At 41.2% G+C, this 19980-nt stretch overlaps 1 protein-coding gene across 1 annotated transcript in view; it reads left to right on the forward strand.

Moving 5' to 3' along the window:
- The window catches only part of LOC137333057 (copper-transporting ATPase 1-like), a 73752-nt gene that overhangs the window by 11393 nt on the left and 42379 nt on the right, over positions 1-19980 (forward strand). The window contains exons 3-5 of the mRNA XM_067997152.1: positions 11039-11516; positions 12647-13378; positions 14626-14874. Coding sequence (XP_067853253.1) covers positions 11039-11516; positions 12647-13378; positions 14626-14874 — 1459 coding nt within the window. The remainder of the gene's footprint in view (positions 1-11038; positions 11517-12646; positions 13379-14625; positions 14875-19980) is intronic.

Genomic DNA, 19980 nt, shown 5'->3' on the forward strand with positions numbered 1-19980 from the left:
AGCAGATTCATGGCATAAAGTAATTTCCAGTTTACTTTCCTTTTCAAATAGCAATCGTCTGTCACCTGATCATGTGACCATATGTTTCCTAGCGTTGCAATAATTTTACGTCTCTTGATGCAGCTTAAAAATATCATTTTCATGATCACTATCTCCATTTAATTACTGTAGAACCTGCTTCCAGTCTTTGTCAATGGTACCATGGTAGTAAACAACAAGGATGTATGCAAGTGTTTCTTGGTAGCCTTTTTTTTTCTTTCACCCTCCTAAAGAAGTACCTTCACTTGGGATTTTTTCCCTTTCCCTCTTTTGTGCTCTCACCCAATAACCTTCCTGAGATCAGGAACTTGTTGTTGGCAGGAGTGAGCCCAAATCTGACTTACTCTTGTCACAGCATATAAGTACACATTTGAATGATGACACAAAATAATGTTCAGTATCCTGAACACATAACCTCTTGGCTAAGTGTTAGATTGTTTTGTTGGATGTTAAAAATGAAATCCTGATAGTTCATTTTTGTGCAGCTTCCTGTTGCTTATCCTTTTGGAATATGTCTGGCTCAGTCATACACCCAGTGAAAGTTCAGTGACTTCTAACTGCCTGGATCAGATGACAGTCCTGACAAACCAAATTTTATTTTTAAGAAAAGTGCTGATAGTGCTATGGCTCCCTTGATGGCTCAGTTGGCATATGAACAGTTTGGTTTGCTGCTTAGCCGTATAGACCAAGAGAGTCCCTGGTTTGATCTCAAGTGCCCTTGGTGTTGCGAGGGGAAGAATGAGGTAGGGATTGTGCTTCTGATCACTGTTTGTAGATGCTTGTTGAGAATAGGATTGGGCTTGTCTGATGCCCTTCATGGATAAATAAGTTGTCATTGGCTAGACTTATGTGAAGAATGGCCACATAACTGAAGTACAGGAGGATTTTCTCTGATGGAAAAACTGAATCATTGAATGAGAAAAAACTTGCTGTGTGTTGACCTGTACCCCATGAGAGGAGGGGAGAAAATTGAGGGAATGAAGTTCTTGCCTTATCCAAGCTTTCGATCTCCACATTCAGGTTCTATTGCAAATGCATTAACTTAAATCTGATCACTTATTATAATAAGGTTTTTTTTCCCTGACTTATTTCCCTTCCACCTACAGCAAACCATGTATCTTGCACTCACATGTTCCACTTTTTTCTCGACAATTTTCCTTACCTCTGACTAATATTTTGCGTCACCTTGTGGTTCAGTTTGCGATGAAAAATTTTGCCATCTGAGAAAAGCCTGAATGTAGATTTTCTTTTGAAGTGGTCTATCAAGGATCTATGGAACATTTTTAGTATCTTTTTAATATATAAACATTCAACTTTATCATCTATAACTTGCAAAAGTTGCTGGTTGATTTTTTTTTTAAAAAGTAAATCCAAATTATTTTGGTTCATTTTATCGAATGAACACCATAAATCACACAATGCATCTTCATTTGCAGCATTCCCCAATTGAAACATTGTTATCTCAAACAGGGTTAATATTTTGAGTATAAATTAGTTTGTGCAAAAGTTACTGACATCCACATATTGCTCAGTGTACTTGTGATGTGGCACTGAGCCATACAGATTAGAAAGGTCCCAAGTTACTGGTTTGTGCTGTTAGCTGATTTCAGCTAGATAGGAGTGGAAGCGCTATAACTGTGTCCAGTATCCTCAGGCCAGGGAAAGGAATAAAAACAACTTCTAATGGCTCTTCATATACCTCTGCTGGATGTGTGCATGTAAACACAAGATGAGGAAAAGATTGGGCTTGACGGTGATGGGCTTTCATTCGCCTCACCTTTTTTTTGCCCCCACCCCCAACAAAAATCACCAGCCTGCAGCCGCTCCTACAATGGTTGTTTTTTAAATTCCTTCTCCCACTTCACTGTGTTGCCCACGTCCATCAAGCTTGCCCAGTTCAAATTCAGTATGATATAGGCTAGATTTTGTTCAGATTTCAGTTCTACCTACCACAAGAACCCCAGCAGCAACTCTATATCTCTTGTACCCTCCATAAATTTGTGCCACATATCAATTACTCAAAGTGTGGATTGTGTTCACAATGATGTTGCTGGAGTCCTGTGTTAGTTTTCCACTGGCAGCAGTTGTATCCTTGTACATATTACTGAACTCTGAGTGATGCTGGTATTGAATTGATGTTTTAAATCCTGTATATGTTGCATGATGCTGCCCTCGTACAATTTGGCCTCGGGACAGAATTAGTCTTTTAGCCACATACTGGTCAATCATCAATCGCCACTAAATTTAATTTTATCCCCATGAGTCACTGATTTTTATTGGGAGCATAAAAGGTAGAACTCAGCTTTGGGTCCGTTAAATAAATTTGTAACCTTTGTAATTGGACAAATCAAATAAGGGCCTGCCTTGTTTAGCGTAAGGCAAAAGATGAAAAACTAGGAGATTATGTTGTGACTATAATACTCTGGTTAATTATTTTATTCCCTTAAATTATAATTAGAGTATGGCTTGTAATCAATTTATGATTCAATTATCTATTTATCACCATGGAGATGTTGATGACAGAACCTTATTACCCAGAGCAATCTATTTAGAGTGACTACTTTTAAAATTAGGGCAGTACAGCACAAAATAGGCCTGAGGGGGGATGACGTGTGGTGCAGTTCCTCTACTACAGTTTGGTGAATACTGACTTAACACTCTCTGTAAAGTTGAAATCTTCTGAATAAGGTTTTCTTGCGAGGCTGAAATTTGAAATGCTTGTAACGGTGTGTCCCTTTACAATCATTTCCTAATTGTTCTCATCCTATCAGGACAGTTCTGGTGCTCCATGCCACATACTGATTTTGTGATCCTCTTTTACACTATATAAAATTGCATAGAATAAGCAGAAAACTGTTCAATTTTTTTTGAGTTTGGTTCTTCCTCACTTTTTTCTGAAGATGGTGACTCATGCTGGTATACCACTCAGTACATACTCTTCATGTGAGAGCTTTCATCAGACTATTCGACTGCTGGAGGCATCATAGCTGGGTCCGATCCTGTCCTTGTCACATGCTCATGCATGTACTTTCCATCACGTATCACGGAATAGTGACCAGGAATTAAAACCCTGGCTGAATTTTTTTTTCACCTTCCCCTTTCAACTTCTTGCTTTGGCTCACAGACAGAGTCCAACTGCTCCCAGGCTGAGCTCAGCGAACTCTGCATAAAGTAAGAATTGAACTTGCTTCCTGACCTGTATGGCAGTGCCACACTTAGCTGTGCATTGACCACATCTTTATATATAATTTTTGCTTTGATTTATGAGTACTGTATTCGCATTGTGTGCCAGGTTAGAGCATACAGATTTTGGGATCAGCTGCCCCTGGTGACAGAGTAGATAAAGGCACCATTATAGAAAGTACAAACTCATTATTTGTATCTAATTTAAAAAAATAACAGGGGATTCAATTACATACTTTGATTTTGTTGCCTGACTGGTTAAGTTTATTTTTTTTTAAATAACATGTTTACATTTTATTGTTGAAGCCTCTGGTTTTAATTTTTTTCAGATGGATTATATTTTACTTGCTTACACACACCAGATATAGCTTGTGTATAGGTACAAAGGGGTAACATCAACCAGAGTTCCCACTTTTGATCATTGGCCAGTGGCTTGACCAGTTTTAATTTTTTCAGCTGAATATAATCAAGACAGAAGCAATCCTATTCAACTCCTGTCTGAAACTTCATATCTCAGGCACTGATTCCATCTCTTTCCCTGGCTCGGTTCAGACCGAACCCAACAAATGCTCCTTGGTGTACTGCTCAATCTCGAACTGACCTTCAAACCACACACCCAATCTTAGTTCCACCTCTGGAACATTACCAATGACACCCTACTTGGCTGCCATTGCTGCCAAAACTCTCATTTACCTTGAAGCTTATTTTCTCAAATACTGTCCTAGCTGGCCTTTGCAGCACCATTCTGCAAAAACTCCAACTTGTCCAGAATTATCTGGCCAAATCTTACCATGAACCAAGTCCTGCACCCCCATCACAACAACTACCCTCATTGGTTCCCTGTCCACCAGCATAGCTGTTTCAACATCTCTTTCCTCCTCTTCCACTGCCTCTATGATCTCACCCCAACTGATCTCTGCAATTTTCTCTAACCCTACCTTCCAACAAACACCCAGTGCTTTTATTGTGCTTCCCCTTTCCTGCATTCATCAGTTGCCAAGCCTTCAGCCGTCACATCCCTGCACTCTGGATCTCTGATTAAACCTCTTTGCCTTGTTACCTCTATCTTCAAAAATCTCTTCAGCTGTGCTTTTCGTCAGCTTTCACCTTTCGTAACTGGTCCCCTACTTGATGGTGTCCTGCTAGAACTCCTATGTAGCACCTTGGGATGTTTTGTAATGTGAACGATGCTAAATAAATGTTTAGTTGTTGTTCACTCCTGCTGGAAAATGCTCGTTTGTATGGACATCTGGTGAGAGCAGTATCAGATGAGAAGAGAAGATTTGGGGATAACAATGGTTTAAGCTGATTTAGCATTAAAAACTGGACAATGCATTAAATATATGCCAATTTAGTCTTCTATTTTTGCTGAAATGATTTAATAGTTAATGGTTGTGGTTCAAAAATTTGCAAAGTAGTTTTTTTTCAATCTGCAGTTTATAGAAATTCTGATCCAGGGATACTGTTTCTCAGCAATTTTGCACTTGTTAACACCATTTATTTGCAGTCTTTGCCGGAAATGTTCTGTTCTGGTACAAAGTTACCTTAGTTGCATTTTTAAAAAACTTATTTTAGAGTCCAGTATTCCTGTTTTTAAATTCTTACTTTAACATTATGACGTTCCAAAAATCCCAACTGTACCTAAGTTCCTCAATACAACGCAGGTATACTTTTCAGGGACTCCATATGTATCTTTCAATACTTCTCAGTTTGAAATTGGATTTGTGTGCACTGTAGCAGTAAGGGAGCTTAGTGTGGAACTGATCACAGATGGTCCCCTATTTAATTCCTTAATAGTTGATCTCTGGTGGCAGCAGAGATGCTAGAATTGATCGTGGTGCACTTGAGTTAAAGAGGAAAAAAAATCTTCTCCATTTTGCTGGAAAATGTGATGGTGTGGATATTGGGTGAGGATAGGGGAAAGCTCTGCTGTGATGCTATCCACAGTCAAATAGCCTGCCAACCATCTCCATCTAAGTGGATGCATGAAGGATGGCTGTCTGTGCTTGTTACCAGAGGGCAGTACCCATGAGAAGAAAATAAACTGTTCACATTTTTATGGACTTTTGTATCTCGTGGAGCCCTCAATTCTGTTTCGACAGGCAGATATGTTTGGATGATACAAGTCGAGGGATTTCCTTGGACCATATTTGTCTGTCCCCTTATTGCAGCTGGTGTGATCGATCGGCTTGCAAGTGTTCAGTCCATTCCTCTTAATTCAAAATTGCTTAATTCAACTTATTTGTTGATTCAAATTGAAGTCATGTCAAAAAAAACCTTGTGTGCTGTTGTGCTTAAATTGCTTAATTTGAATTAATGATTCCTATTTATTTCCAGAAGGAAACAACTTGGAGCAAACGGGAGTAGTTTTTTTTAATCAAATATTTGTTGTTTGTTTACTACAACAACAAGCTTGCATTTATTTATATAGCAAGTTGTTTAGCAAATGTTCACTTTAGACTTGCAATTCTCAAAATTATCTTAATTGATTTGCATAGATGTAGGAGTGAAGCGAGAGAGACATATTCATAGAAAAAGCACAGTGCATGTTCTCAAACCTGCAGTGGAAATTGAGAATTGATGGGGCTCATTCTGAACGTGCTTCAGGTAATGATGAACTTTGCTTTGTTGGTTATCAACGGGCAGGTCACCAGGCATGTAGAGTACTCAGTAATTGGAGGGATTGTCTGCTGACAGCAAGGAGCATTTTCATTGGTGTGATGAAAAGATAAAGGCTATTTCCTTGCTTGATGTTCAGTGCACAACACTTTCTTCCAGTATGGCAAACAGCATTTCGTCGTTTACCTAAAGTCATTTTGCTTTTAAATCTCTTGCGTAGCTGTTATTAAGTGGAAGTGACTGACATTATCTTGGAGTTTAGAACAAACATTTTGAGTGTAAAATTTCATCAGTTGTTACCTCGGTGATTGCTTGCTCTGTGTGGAAAATGACAATTTAGCAGCTACTTGGTTGTGATAATGTGTCAGGAAGGAGTATTGAACAACATGACAAGCCTCCAACAAGGTGAAAGAACTGAAGAACTAGTATCCTAGACTTTGTTGCGTTTTATGTACATCCTGACCTGTACGTTATTCAAGAAAAAGAGAAAGTGATTACTGAATCAACATAGCCGGTCTCTTTTGCTCATCTTTCTGATATCTGTTTCAGAGAAGGGGTTGTTAAGAAAATCCAATATGTCAGTTCAACAGATCTCCAGCAATAAGGTTAGGTTCTCTTTACAAATCTATGGATTTTGTCTGTCTGTGTTGGGAAGTAACAAGAGAGTGATGTACTTAAAATTGACTTTTGCACTATTCAAACATAGGGAGCATTAAAGCCGGCTTCAGCCCTGTTCTTGCCCGATGTTCACACTCGAGTACTTTCAGTTGGCTTTGCTTGTTAACAATCAGGAATGAGAGCCCTACTGTTTTTTTCCCCCTCCCCTCCCCTCCCTCCCCTGAGGTTATAATTTGTGTATGTAATACATATGAATATTTTCAAACCCTGAGGTTATAATGACAGAATGTAGACATAATGCCAATTTTTAAAGTAACTAGTTGGCGCATATATTTCGGTTTATTTATTCTTAAATTTGGTAGTGATTGATGAGAAGGAATTTGTATTCTCCATACTGTTTGTCAAATTCAGCTGGAACTCTGCAATGTTTATTCCTTTTAGTATTGGGGAAGAAGAGTGGCTGAGATTATTTTCTAAGTAGAAAGTAATTATTCAATGTTGACCTGAGGTATAACTCGAGCTTGAACTTGTTATGCATTGAGTGATTGTGATAAACTGAAAGTGAAACTCAAGAAGTGTATTGATACTATCACACTATTGCCTTGGAACTCACTTGGGGTGTATTACTTGTGATGTAAACAAATATGGCAACTTGTTATTTTCTGTTTCCCTCAAACTCTTTTCCCCTCCCACAACTTTTTCCCTTCCTCTACTGAAGGAACTGGTTCACGCAGGAGTACAGTTTTGTGGGCCTGGATCTCCTTGGGTACTTTGCCCAAGTACTTCATGTGTAAGCTCAGATGGTAAATATTGGCAGGCTACTTGACCTTGGAGGATTTCACCATAGAACGTGAATCCTTCCTTACCGTACTCCCACACGCATGCACTTTCTTGCAGGATGGTGCCAAAATGGTGAACATTGGCAGGCTTTTGGACCTTGGAGGTGTCATTATAGAGCCTGAACCTTTCCTTAATGTCCTTCAAGCACGTAGACATTTCATCGGGTCATGAAATAGGGATTAGAAGTGGGGAATATGATCTATCTCACCCCAGAATTGCTGTGGCCAATTATGTTGCCCAGCTAAGATTCGGTGACAACACAGATCTGGGATGAAACTGGAGTCCTATTGGTCTCCAGCTTAATACAACAAGCCTTTACCTACTAGAACATCAGGGGAGTACTTTTCACTGGGTTTTCACTGGCACGCCACATTATTAGGTCAGAGGCCACTTTGGAAAATAATTTACTGGCTGATACAAGGGTTTACTGTATCCTGCAATTTGTGGATCACTGTTGGATAAATTACAGATGTAATTACAAAGAGAGGAAATTCCTGTCCCTAAAATTATTATTTCAGAAAAAGTAATTTGTAGTTTATCATTCATTCAAATATAAATAGTTTAAAATGTTGAAATCTGCACCAGAAAAAGCTGTACTATTATGTAAACAATCACAAGATTGTAACATTACAAAGGATTATCTGATCTGAGATTTAAAAAGTATTGAAGTGTTACGGTTATGAGAAACAGGAAAAAGCCTAGTTTTCTACTTAAAGGGTCAACGTTATACTCAACAGGAGGCATGGTAGCACTGACAGTAACAATGTAAAAATCCCTTCAATGTGTGAGAAATGATTCTTTAACAAGTCAAAATCCAGGTAACCAGAAAATGCCAAGAATGCATGGTATGTCAGTCAACATTTCATAGAATCATTACAGCACACAGCACAGGAGGAGGCCATTCGGCCCATCGAGCCTGTGCCGGCTCTTTGTAAGAGCAATCCAGTTAGTCCCGTTCCCTCGCTCTTTCCCCGTAGCCCTGAAAATATTTATCCACTTCCTTTTTGAAAGCCACAATTGAATCTGCAGCGCAAACCAGATCATAACTACTTGTTGCGTTTTAAAAAAAGGTTTTTCCTCACGTCGTCTTTGGTTCTTTTGCCAATCATCTTAAATCCGTGTCCTCTGGTTTCTGACGTTTCTGCCAATGGGGAGTTTCTCCATTAACTTTATCTAAGCCCGTCATGATTTTAAATACTTTGATCAAATCTCCTCTCAACCTTCTCTGCTGTAAGGAGAACAACCCCAGCTTCTCCAGTCTATCCACAAAACTGAAGCCCCTCATCTCTGGAACCATTCTAGCAAATCTTTTCTGCACCCTCTTTAAGGCATTCCAATCCTTCCTAAAGTGCGGTGCCCAGAATTGGACACAATACTCCAGTTGTGGCCGAACCAGTGTTTTATAAAGGTTCAACATAACATCCTTGCATTTGTACCCTCTGCCTCTATTTATAAAGCCCAGGATCCCATATGCTTTTTTAACCGCTTTCTCAACCTGTCCTGCCACCTTCAAAGATTTGTGCACATATACCCCTAGGTCTCGCTGTTTCTGCACTCCCTTTAGAATTGTACCATTTAGTTTATAATGCCTCTCCTCGTTTTTCCTGCCAAAATGTATTACTTCGCACTTCTCCGCATTAGGTTTCATGTGTCATGTGTCTGCTCATTCCACCAGCTTGTCTATGTCCTCTTGAAGTCTATTACTATCCTTCTCACTGTTCACTACACTTTCAAGTTTTGTGTCATCTGCAAATTTTGAAATTGTGCCCTGTACACCCAAGTCCAAGTCATTAATATATACCAAAAAAAAGCAGTGGCCCAAGTACTAACCCCTGGGAACACCACTGTATACCTTCCTCCAGCCCGAAAAACAGTCGTTCACCACTACTCTCGGTTTCTTAGCCAATTTCGTATCCATGCTGCCACTGCCTCTTTTATTCCATGGGCTTCAATTTTGCTGACAAGCCTATTATGTGGCACTTTATCAAACGCCTTTTGGAAGTCCATATACACATCATCAACCACAGTGCCCTCAACAACCTTATCAAAAAACTCAATCAAGTTAGTTAAACACAATTTGCCTTCAACAAATCCACACTCATCCAAGTGACTATTAATTTTGTCCCAGATTATTGTTTCTAAAAGCTTCCCCAGAGGTTAAACTGACTGGCCTGTAGTTGCTGGGTTTATCCTTACACCTTTTTTGAGCAAGGGTGTAACATTTGCAATTCTCCAGTCCTCTAGCACCACCCCTGTATCTAAGGAGGATTGGAAGGTTATGGCCAGCACCTCTGCAATTTCCACCCTTACTTCCCTCAGCAACCTAGGATGCACCCCATCCGAACCAGATGACTTATCTACTTTAAGCATAGCTAGCCTTTCTACCACCTCCTTTATCAAGTTTCACCCCATCCAGTATCTCAACTACCTCCCCTTTTACCATGACTTTTGCAGCATCTTCCTTGGTAAAGACAGATACAAAGTACTCATTTAGTACCTCAGCCATGCCCTCTGTCTCCATGTGTAGATTTGGAAGAAAAGATGGGTTAATGTTTCACAAACTCTTCTTCAGAACTGGTATAGTCAGGCAGGACTCGCCAAAACTGGGGTGCTGAACAGCCTGTAGCATATGGCCAGCATTTCCCTTTTTTATTTCGGATTTCCAGCGTTCACAGTTTTTGTCTTTATCCAGGGCATCCAACTTGGTTGTAGTGATTGACAAATTTCGCTATTTCAGGAAGCATCGTCTTTTGTTTATGGGAGACTGTTTGCTTCAGAGTCATTTCAAGATAGACTTGCGATCCATGTGGTCCATGTTGATTTTCTTTTAGAAAAAGTACATAAATAAAATGCACTTGCAGAGTTTTTTTCCTGATGTGAGGAGTTCACAAGTTGTATCAATAGCAGAAATGTTGTGACAGAATGGGAGATGGAAGGGGTGAGAAAAGGAATTCCTTTTAAAAGGATGTAGATGGTAGACAAGGCAATGTAGTAAGCTGGACTGTAGTTTTTCACTTCTGTGTTTCAAGTTTATGTCCCAGCTGATTTTTTAAAAATTCCCTATGCTCCTCTCGGAGCACTGAGACCAATTGTGCTCTTGACAAAATCAGCTAACCTGAGCACAGAATAGAGATCAAACCTGGGACCTTCTGGTCTATTTGTTTCAGTACCACATCAGATGGTTTATTTACCCATTGAAGGGGAGCTGGTGGATCCATTTATTAAGTGACTTTTTAAACTGTTTTCACTACAAGTAGAGTAGTTTGTGGAGCTAAATGTTGGCAAGAACAAGCTCAGCAACAAATTTATGTAGCATTAATTTAGTGTCTGGTAATCTGACCTTTTAACTGTTTTATGCAGAACATTAGCAATGGTTTTGTTGTGATAAAATGGTAAATGTGAAATCTGCAAAAGTAAGGCCTAATTAAAAACGTCCTGATTTACAATGCATTTCTCTCTGCGTCTGATGCTTCTAAGTACTAGTTTACTTTTTTAATAGCCATTGTGCCTGCTGTCAGATGAGCACCTCTTGTAAGCTTGACGGCTGGGATAGGTTACCATGAAGTCGGGAATGCTAAATGTTTTGTTTCTCTTGCAGGATAGAAACATATATTTATCTTTTTTCCTCTTAACTATAGTTGGTGGTTGTAGGGGTTCGTCTTACTTTTTGCCCTACTGGCTTTTGGCATTTCCTTTACAAGCACTTAAATCTTGATTTTTGATTTTTTTTTTCGTACAGGTGTCCCTCGAAAGCCGCAATGCTGCTATTGTGTACAATCCAGAGTTCCAGACCCCAGAGTCACTGCAGGAAGCAATTGATGACATAGGATTTGAAGCTTCGCTGACCGACACAAGTACAGTGTCCATCACATCAGAATCAGCCCTTCTCAATAACACAGGGCTTATTCCACAACCTAGCCAGCAGAATGTAAGCCAAGTGCCCAGCATAAAGGATGGGGACAGAAAAAGGCTACTTGATCAAAATGATGCAGCTTTGGCCTTTGTGTCCACCACAACGAGTCTCAATGAGGAGATCATTGACTTGGCTGTGGACAGTTCTCCAGTGGACAAGAAGTTGTCAATGCCTGATGAAATTCGGCCAAACCAAGGCAGTGAAATGGTGGTGAAGATGAGGGTTGAAGGAATGACTTGTCACTCCTGTAGCAGCACGATTGAAGGCAAGATTGGGAAGCTACAGGGTGTCCAGCGCATTAAAGGTGAATTGTTTTAACAAAATATTCTTTGTTTTCTTTGCACCATGTACCATTTCTGGACCAGACAGGCAGATATTTGCTCTGATCCCATGGGTCTGCCAATGTTGCTCTTTCTTTTGTGTGGGGGAGAAAAGCAATTTAGCAAAACAGGTAAAACAACACAGCACAACAGATCTACTCTGGCTACAGCAGGGAAGCAGAGCTTACTCAAATGCATCATATAGTTTTACCATGTTACAAGCGCAGTCAAAGGCTATGCTCTGTGTCCTTACTTGCAGTAACCTCTTCAGGCAGGCACTTCATTTATTTTTCTTGTGCGCGCACGCACCTGTAATTGACCTCTGGTACCTGTGCTCCAACACAGTTCATACGTGTTCTAATTATCATGTGTTTTATACAGTTGTTTTGATATTTCAGTTTTGCTTTCCTGTTGGCAATTCGCACTACCAAGTTTTGCAGTGTGATATTGCATCACATAACTGCGAGGGTGGGGGAAATTACAAACATTTCATCTGTTCTGATGGGTCACTCGTGAAATCTAAAGATGCTGATTGACCTGTGGTATGTTTTCTGTGTTTTTGTTATCTTTCCCTGCATTTTGTCTCCTCCTCTCTTTCCTTGAGGCACTGACTGTTGCTAGATGCGATTCCACAGATGCTGGAAGCCCTCTGGTATTTTGTCCAAGAGGCAGTCTTCAAATGTGAGCATTGGCAGAATCATGCTTGGCTTGATTGCAGAGGACCTAACGGTTGAATCCAATTGTATTTTCGCCTGATGTATGCACACATTCACTTTTCAGCCAGGTCACCAGATAACAGTCAGGACCTGGAACTCTTGATAAGATTTTTGTTTTCCCCTTAGCCCAGGGGCAGTGAGTCCAATTGGAGTTTGCCAGTCTGTTGAATTTGTTGGCCTCAGCTGGGAATCAATCCTGAGACCTTCTGGTCTATGTGGCTTTGTGCTACATCTCATGGAGTCTTTTTCCATTAGGCCATTGGGAGAGCTGCATTTTTTGTGCTGATAATTGAAAAATTGAAGTTCTGCAGGGATTTGTTTTGGTATAAATTTACATAATTGCATTACAGACTTTTAAAATCAATTTCATTGATATTAATGTTTCTTTTAAATGTTAGTTTCTTTGAATAGTCAGGAAGCCACAATTGTGTACCAAGCCCACCTCATCACACCAGAGGACCTCAGGAGTCAAATCGAAAGTGCTGGCTTTCTCGCCACAATCAAAACCAAGGCCAAACCTCTGAAGCTGGACGTTAACATTGAGCGCCTAATAAATGCAACTCAGGTGACCAAACTTGAACCACAGGAGGTGACCAACAGTCTAACAAACTTGATCCTCAGAATAGATGGCATGCACTGCAGTTCCTGTGTAACGAACATTGAAAGTAACTTATCAGAACTTCCAGCTGTACACAAAATCAAGGTTTCTTTGGAAAATAAGAGCGCTATCCTACAATACAACCCAGCCATGATTACTCCAAATGCCTTACGACAGGCTGTTGAGGCCTTGCCACCCGGTGGTTTCAAAGTTTCGCTCCCTGATGAATGTCACACTGGAAAATCTGTACCCGGTGCTGCTCAGCATCCTTTGGTATCTTCACCTCAACCACCTTTCTCCGATTCAACAAAGCATCACTTGAGCAGGATGACAGTGATTAACATTAAGGGAATGACTTGTAATTCTTGTGTGAAGTCCATCGAGGAAAATCTTTCAAAAAGAAGCGGAGTAATATCGATTCACGTTTCTCTAGCACAGCACAATGGAACTGTGGAGTATGATCCTCTATTTACCAACCCCGAGGAGCTGAGGGATATGATAGAGGATATAGGATTTGATGCCATTCTTCCTGGTAATGCTTTTTAATGCAAATAAGTATTCCTTTCATTATCTAGATTTTTTTTTTTTTATTTCACAAGTATGCACACTGTTCCTGATCATTTACTTATCGTCCTTCCAGAGCCTTGTGATCATAAGGGCAAGGTGCACGGTTGGCTCCCAAATCATTGCTACTCTTGGTTGTGCCTCCTGGCGACCTACCATATCCAGTGGAGAAATCCCATCCTGTTTGTCTGTTTTGTGGTTGGGGTGAGCCTTGCTGTACAGTACTGTCTAGGGAGAACTTGAGGTATACAGTAATATCAGAATCCTGACAATATCCTCAAGTTGTATGTGTTTCCCTTGACTGGAGTAAAAAGAATCATCATTGCCAAATATTAATAGAAAACTTGAGTATTCTGCTCAAAGTATAGTGTACTCTCAAATAGTTATCTTTTCAAACAAGTGAAGAAAAAGACTTAGTTCCTGCACTGGAGACTGTGGAAGTGAGCCATACAGACTGGGAAAGCCCCAGATGTGGATCCCTGGTCAATCCTGAGTTAGCTGATTTTGACCGGGATGCTAATAGGCACTTAACTTAACATTTTTGCCCCTGAATTAAGGAGAGGAGAAATCAGCCAGAGTTCTCATTTCTGAGTCCCATGCATTGCTGAAATGCTGAAAGTGGGTATGTCATGTGAGGTGAGGATCAGACTTGGCTGTGATGCTGCTCTCCTTAGTCAAACAGACTGCAAATGCTCACTGCCTAAGCTCACACATTGGGTGAGGTAACAGGATGACTGGAGCTGTACCCAGCATGAGTCTTTTAGTAAAGGATTTCTGTGCATGGTAGAATTGTGCATACTCCTTCCACTCTATGACCTGGATTTAAATCCAGTCTAAACTAATGGGCTGCCAATCTCTTTGTTAAGTTGTAACAATCCTACATGGGATATTTCTAGGCAAACATTACCTAGTTCCTTGGCAGCAATTCAGTGGCAGTCTCACTCAAAAACTTGGGTGGCTGGTGTGTAATATGGAAATGTCATACGGGTGTAATGGGGGTGCTCTTCTGAGACTGGGCCTAAGAATGTCATTAGGGCAGTGTACAGAGGTTTTACATTAAAACTGTACACTATACCTCCTTAGGGCCACTCAATTGCTGACATAAAGTGAGAAAAGTGGAATAGTTGTTTATTTGCTGGCCTTACTGAATTCATGATAGAGTATTTTGTAATGTAATTTATCATAACTAATGTAATGCAAATTGTACAATTGCAGCAAGCACAGAACCTGCAGTGTTACCAATAGAAGTTTTGCCCAAAGTGTCTGTAAAAGACAAAAAAATGAGCAACGGGATATGTGAAACCTCGATGACCAAAATCAAAGGAGAGATGCTGCCACAGGAGTCGGGCATCACCCAAAGGAACACAGAGGCTCCAGTGACAGAAAAATGTTTTATTCAGGTTACCGGCATGACCTGTGCATCCTGTGTGGCTAACATTGAGAGGAACTTGAAGCGGGAAGATGGTAAGAAAATGTATTCTCTACATTCTGTGCCTGTTTCCTTGTATTTAAATCAAATCAAAATTGCATAAACTGCAACACTGGGCTGAAAAATTCTATTCATTCAATTTGAGCCTACGGGATTCAATTTACTACAAATCGTTTGAAGTTTAATTTGGCCTTTTCTCTCCTCCCTCTGAGATCTCACACGATGCAACATTTCTTTATGTATGAAAGTGGGCAAGAATGATGATTCCTCCATTTTATTTCAAATTTTTCCTCTCCTGAAGCTTCTGATTGGCATGGTTCGGTTCCCCAGCCTCCTGTAGCTTTACTGAGATTTGGTACTTCAGTTATGTGGCTAGACTGAAGAAGCTGGGGCTGTTCTCCTTGGAACAGAGATGGTTGAAAAGAGATTTGATCGAGGTACTCAAAATCGTGAAGGGTCTAGATAGAATAGATAGAGATAAACTGTTCCCATTGGCAGAAGGGTCAAGAACCAGAGGAGCTAGCTTTAAAGTGATTGGCAAAAGAACCAAAGGTGCTATGAGGAAAAACTTTTTTACACAGTGAGGTGGTTAGAATGTAAGAACATCAGAAATAGGAGCAGGAGTAGGCTATCCGGCCTTCATTACAAGAGGATTTGAGTATAGGAGTAAAGATGTCTTACTGCAACTATATAGGGCCTTGGTGAGACTACATCTGGAGTATTGTGTATAATTTTGGTCTCCTTACCCAAGAAAGGATATACTTGCCATCCGGCCCCTCGAGCCTGCTACGCCATTCAATAAGATCATGGCTGATCTTCTACCTCAATGCCATTTTCCTGCACTATCCCCATATCCCTTGATGCCTTTAATATCTGGAAATCTATCGATCTCTGTTTTGAATGTACTCAATGACTGAGCATTCACAGCCCTCTAGGGTAGAGAATTCCAAAGATTCACAACCCTCTGAGTGAAGAAATTTCTCCTCATCTCAGTCCTAAATGGCCTACCCCTTATTCTGAGACTGTGACCCCTGGTTCTAGACTCCCCAGCCATGGGAAACGTCCTACCCTGTCGAGCCCTGTAAGAATTTTGTATGTATCAATGAGATCACCACTCATTCTTCTAAACTCTAGAGAATGCAGGCCTAGTCTATTCAATCTCTCCTCACACGACAATTCCACCATCCCAGGAATCAGTCTGATGAACCTTACGTTGCACTCCCTCTATGGCAAGTATATCCTTTCTTGGGTAAGGAGACCAAAATTGTACACAATACTCCAGGTGTAGTCTCACCAAGGCCCTACATAATTGCAGTAAAACATCTTTACTCCTATACTCAAATCCTCTTGTAATAAAGGCCGACATACCATTTGCCTTCCCAATTGCTTGCTGCGCCTGCATGTTACTCATGTACCAGGACACCCCGGTCCCTTTGATCATCAACATTTCCCAATATCTTAGCATTTAAAAAATACTCTCCATTTCTGTTTTTCCTACTAAAGTGGATAACTTCACATTTTTTCACATTATATTCCATCTGCCCATGTTCTTGCCCACTCACTTAGCCTATCTATATCCCCTTGAAACCTCTTTGCATCCTCCTCACAACTTACATTCCCACCTGGATTTGTGTCATGAGCAAACTTGGAAATATTACATTTGGTCCTCTCATCCAAATCATTGATATAGATTGTGAATAGCTGGGACCCAAGCACCGATCCTTGCGGTACCCCACTAGTCACCGTCTGCCAACCTGAAAAAGACCCGTTTATTCCAACACTCTGTTTTCTGTATGTTAACCAATTCTAAATCCATTACCCCCAATTCCATGTGCTCTAAGGTTGTTCACCAACCTCCTGTGTGGGACCTTATCAAAAGCCTCCTGAAAATCCAAATACATCACATCCACTAGTTCCCCTTATCTATTCTACTAGTTACACCCTAACCCTAACCCTGGGTTTTTGTTCCTTAAAGGAATATATATTTGCAAATTATGTTTTAATTCTTTAAATGCTAGCCATTACCTGTCTACCGACATATCTTTTAATGTAGTTCCCCAATCAACCACAGCCAACTTGCGCCTCATATCTTCGTAGTTTCCTTTTGTTTAGATTTAAGATCCTAGATTCAGATTGAAGTACGTTTCTTGCAAATTTAATGAAGAATTCTATCATATTATGGTCACTCTTCCCTAAGGGCTCCTTTACAACAAGATTATTAATTAACCCTTTCTCATTACACAATACTAGATCTAAAATAGCCTGTTCCCTAGTTGGCTCCACAACATACTGATCTAGAAAACCGTCTTGTATACATTCCAGGAATTTGTCCTCCACAGTATTAGTGCTAATTTGGTTTGCCCAATCTATATGTAGATTAAAGTCCCCCATGATTACTGTATTACCTTTGTTACATGCACTTCTAATTTCCTGCTTTACACCGTGCCCTACGTTACCACTACTGTTTGGCCTATAAACAACTCCCACCAATGTTTACTGCCCCTTGCTGTTTCTTAGCTCCACCCAAAGTGTGCATCTTGATCTCCTGAGCCAAAATCCTTTCTCACTATTGTACTGACCTCATCCTTTATTAACAACGTCACCCCATCTCCTTTTCCTTTTTGCCTGTCCTTCCTAAATGTCGAATATCCTTGAATATTCAGTTCCCAGTTTTGGACACCCTGCAGCTATGCCTCCGTAATGGCAATTAGATCATACCCATTTACTTCTATTTGTGCCGTCAATTCATCTACCCTGTTGCGAATGCTGCGTGCATTCAGATAAAGTGCCTTTAATTTTGCCTTTGTAACATTTTTTCCTTTTTTACCTTATTTGCTGCTGGCTCTTGTTTCCGCTGCCTTCCAATTTCATTTACTGCTTTTCTGCCTTCCAATTCCAGTTTTGTTATTCTCCCTACTAAATCTCCTCTCAGGTTCCCATCCCCCTGCCAAGTTAGTTTAAACTGTCCCCAACAGCACTAGCAAACCTCCCCGCAAAGATATTGGTCCCAGCCCTGTTGAGGTGGAACCTGTCCGGCTTGTACAGATCCCTCCTCCCCAGGACCGGTCCCAATGCCCCAGGAATCTAAAGCCCTCTCTCCTGCACCATCTCTCCAGCCACGCAGTCATCTGCTCTATCCTCCTATTTCTATACTCACTAGCACGTGGCACTGGGAGTAATGCGGAGATTACTACCCTTGAGGTCCTGCTTGTTAATCTCTTTCCTAACTCCTTAAACTCTGCCTGCAGGACCTCATCCCTCTTTCTACCCATATCATTGGTACCGGGATGGACCACGACCTCTGGCAGTTCACCGCCCTCCCACCCCCCCAAAATGTTTTGCAGCCGCTCAGAGACATCCATGACCCTGGCACCAGGGAGGCAACATACCATTCTGGAGTCACGTCTGCGGCCACAGAAACATCTGGCTGCTCCCCTAACTATGGAATTCCCTATCACTATTGCTCTTCTGACCTTTCTTTCCGCCCCTGCCCCTCCCTCAGCCCTGTACAGCTGGGCCACCTATGGTGCTATGGTCTTCTCAGAGGAACCCTCTCCCTCACCAGTATTTGGAACTGAATACTGGTGAGAGAGTGAGATGCCCTCGGGGGACTCCTGCACTACCTGCCTGCTCCTCTTTGTCTGTCTGGTGGTCACCCAGTCCCTCTCTGCCTGCACACCCTTAAGCTGTGGGGTGACCACCTCCTGAAATGTGCTATCCACGTAGCGCTCAGTCTCGCGGATGCACTGTAGTGACGCCAACTGCTGCTCAAGCTCCGAAATCGAGCTGGAGCTTGAGCTCCTCCAGCTGATGACACTTCCTGCACCTGTGGTTGTCCAGGACACGGGAAGCATCCTTGAGTTTCCACATGGCACAAGATGCGCAATCCATGGGACTGAGCTGCCCTGCCGTGCCTCGATTTCTTTATATTTTATTAAATAAACTTAATAGAAATCGAAAAAATTCACTCACCAGCTACTCACCATCAGTTCCTTACCTGATGCTGATGTCACTTTGTTTTTTTTTCTTTGCCCCTTAAGCTCCGACTCCGGCTCCGCCTCTCCTCTGCTTCGCTCCGCAGCCTCAGCTGATCTCTCCGCTCCGAATCCCACCTTTTCATGGGCCGTTCCTTTTCCTCTGCTTCGCCACCTCAGCTGGAGTACACTGCCAGAGGGGTGGTGGAGGCAGATTCAATCATGGCTTTCAAAAGGGAACTGGAAAAGTACTTGAAAGGAAAAAAATTTCCAGACTACAGGGATAGGGTGGGGGAGTGGCACTAGCTGTATTGCTCTTGCATAGAGCCGACACGGACTCGATGGACTGAATGGCGTCCTTCCGAGCTGTAACCTTTCTATGATGCTATGGTGTTCATGTCACGAATATATATAGTGAGACCATGGAGAGCATAACATCTATGTGCTTATTGCTGTCTTGACCTGAAGTCCATAGAGCTGCAATCACTGGGCAGTAATCAAAAATGGGAACCTTTTCCATAGCAAAGATTGCTGAGGCCACCTGTAATGCTTCCAGTTGCTGTCTTGGCTGAGATCAGCTAACTCCGTGTAGACTGGGAATTGAACCCGTGTCCCTCTAATGATGCACCTTTACGCAGGAGCTCTTTCTACTGGTCTGACAGTCTTGAAGGGATCTTCTCACTCCTACATTGCAGCATGTGGATGACTTGCACCACTCAATCACAGCTTTGCTGCTTGTAATTATTTGGTCTACTTCATGTGTGATAAGTTCCGTAATCAAAATGGAACATTAGATGCTCTTTTTATTACATTGGTGATCTTTGGAGTATACACCTATCTAGCAATTTATTCAAGTTGGATATTTCTCCCCTGCAGGCACTTATTCCTTTTATATAGAAGCAGTAGGCTAGTTTTCTGCTGAGTCCTATTGCCAGTTCATACTGTATTATGTAAGTTGCCAAGTTTGTTGCAAATTCTTTTTTATGTGTAGAAAATTCTGAACGAGCACAGCAGGTCAGTCAGTATATGAAAGAGGAAGAAAGGTTAACATTTTGGTTTGGTAGCAAACAACCTTTCTGTTTCAGATGCCAACTGACCTACAGTACAATTACAGCTTTTTATTTTTTATTTCAGACATCTAGCATTGGTTTATTTCATCATGACTGC

Source organism: Heptranchias perlo, chromosome 15, assembly GCF_035084215.1.
Source record: "Heptranchias perlo isolate sHepPer1 chromosome 15, sHepPer1.hap1, whole genome shotgun sequence".
NCBI classification, from domain to species: Eukaryota; Metazoa; Chordata; class Chondrichthyes; order Hexanchiformes; family Hexanchidae; genus Heptranchias; species Heptranchias perlo.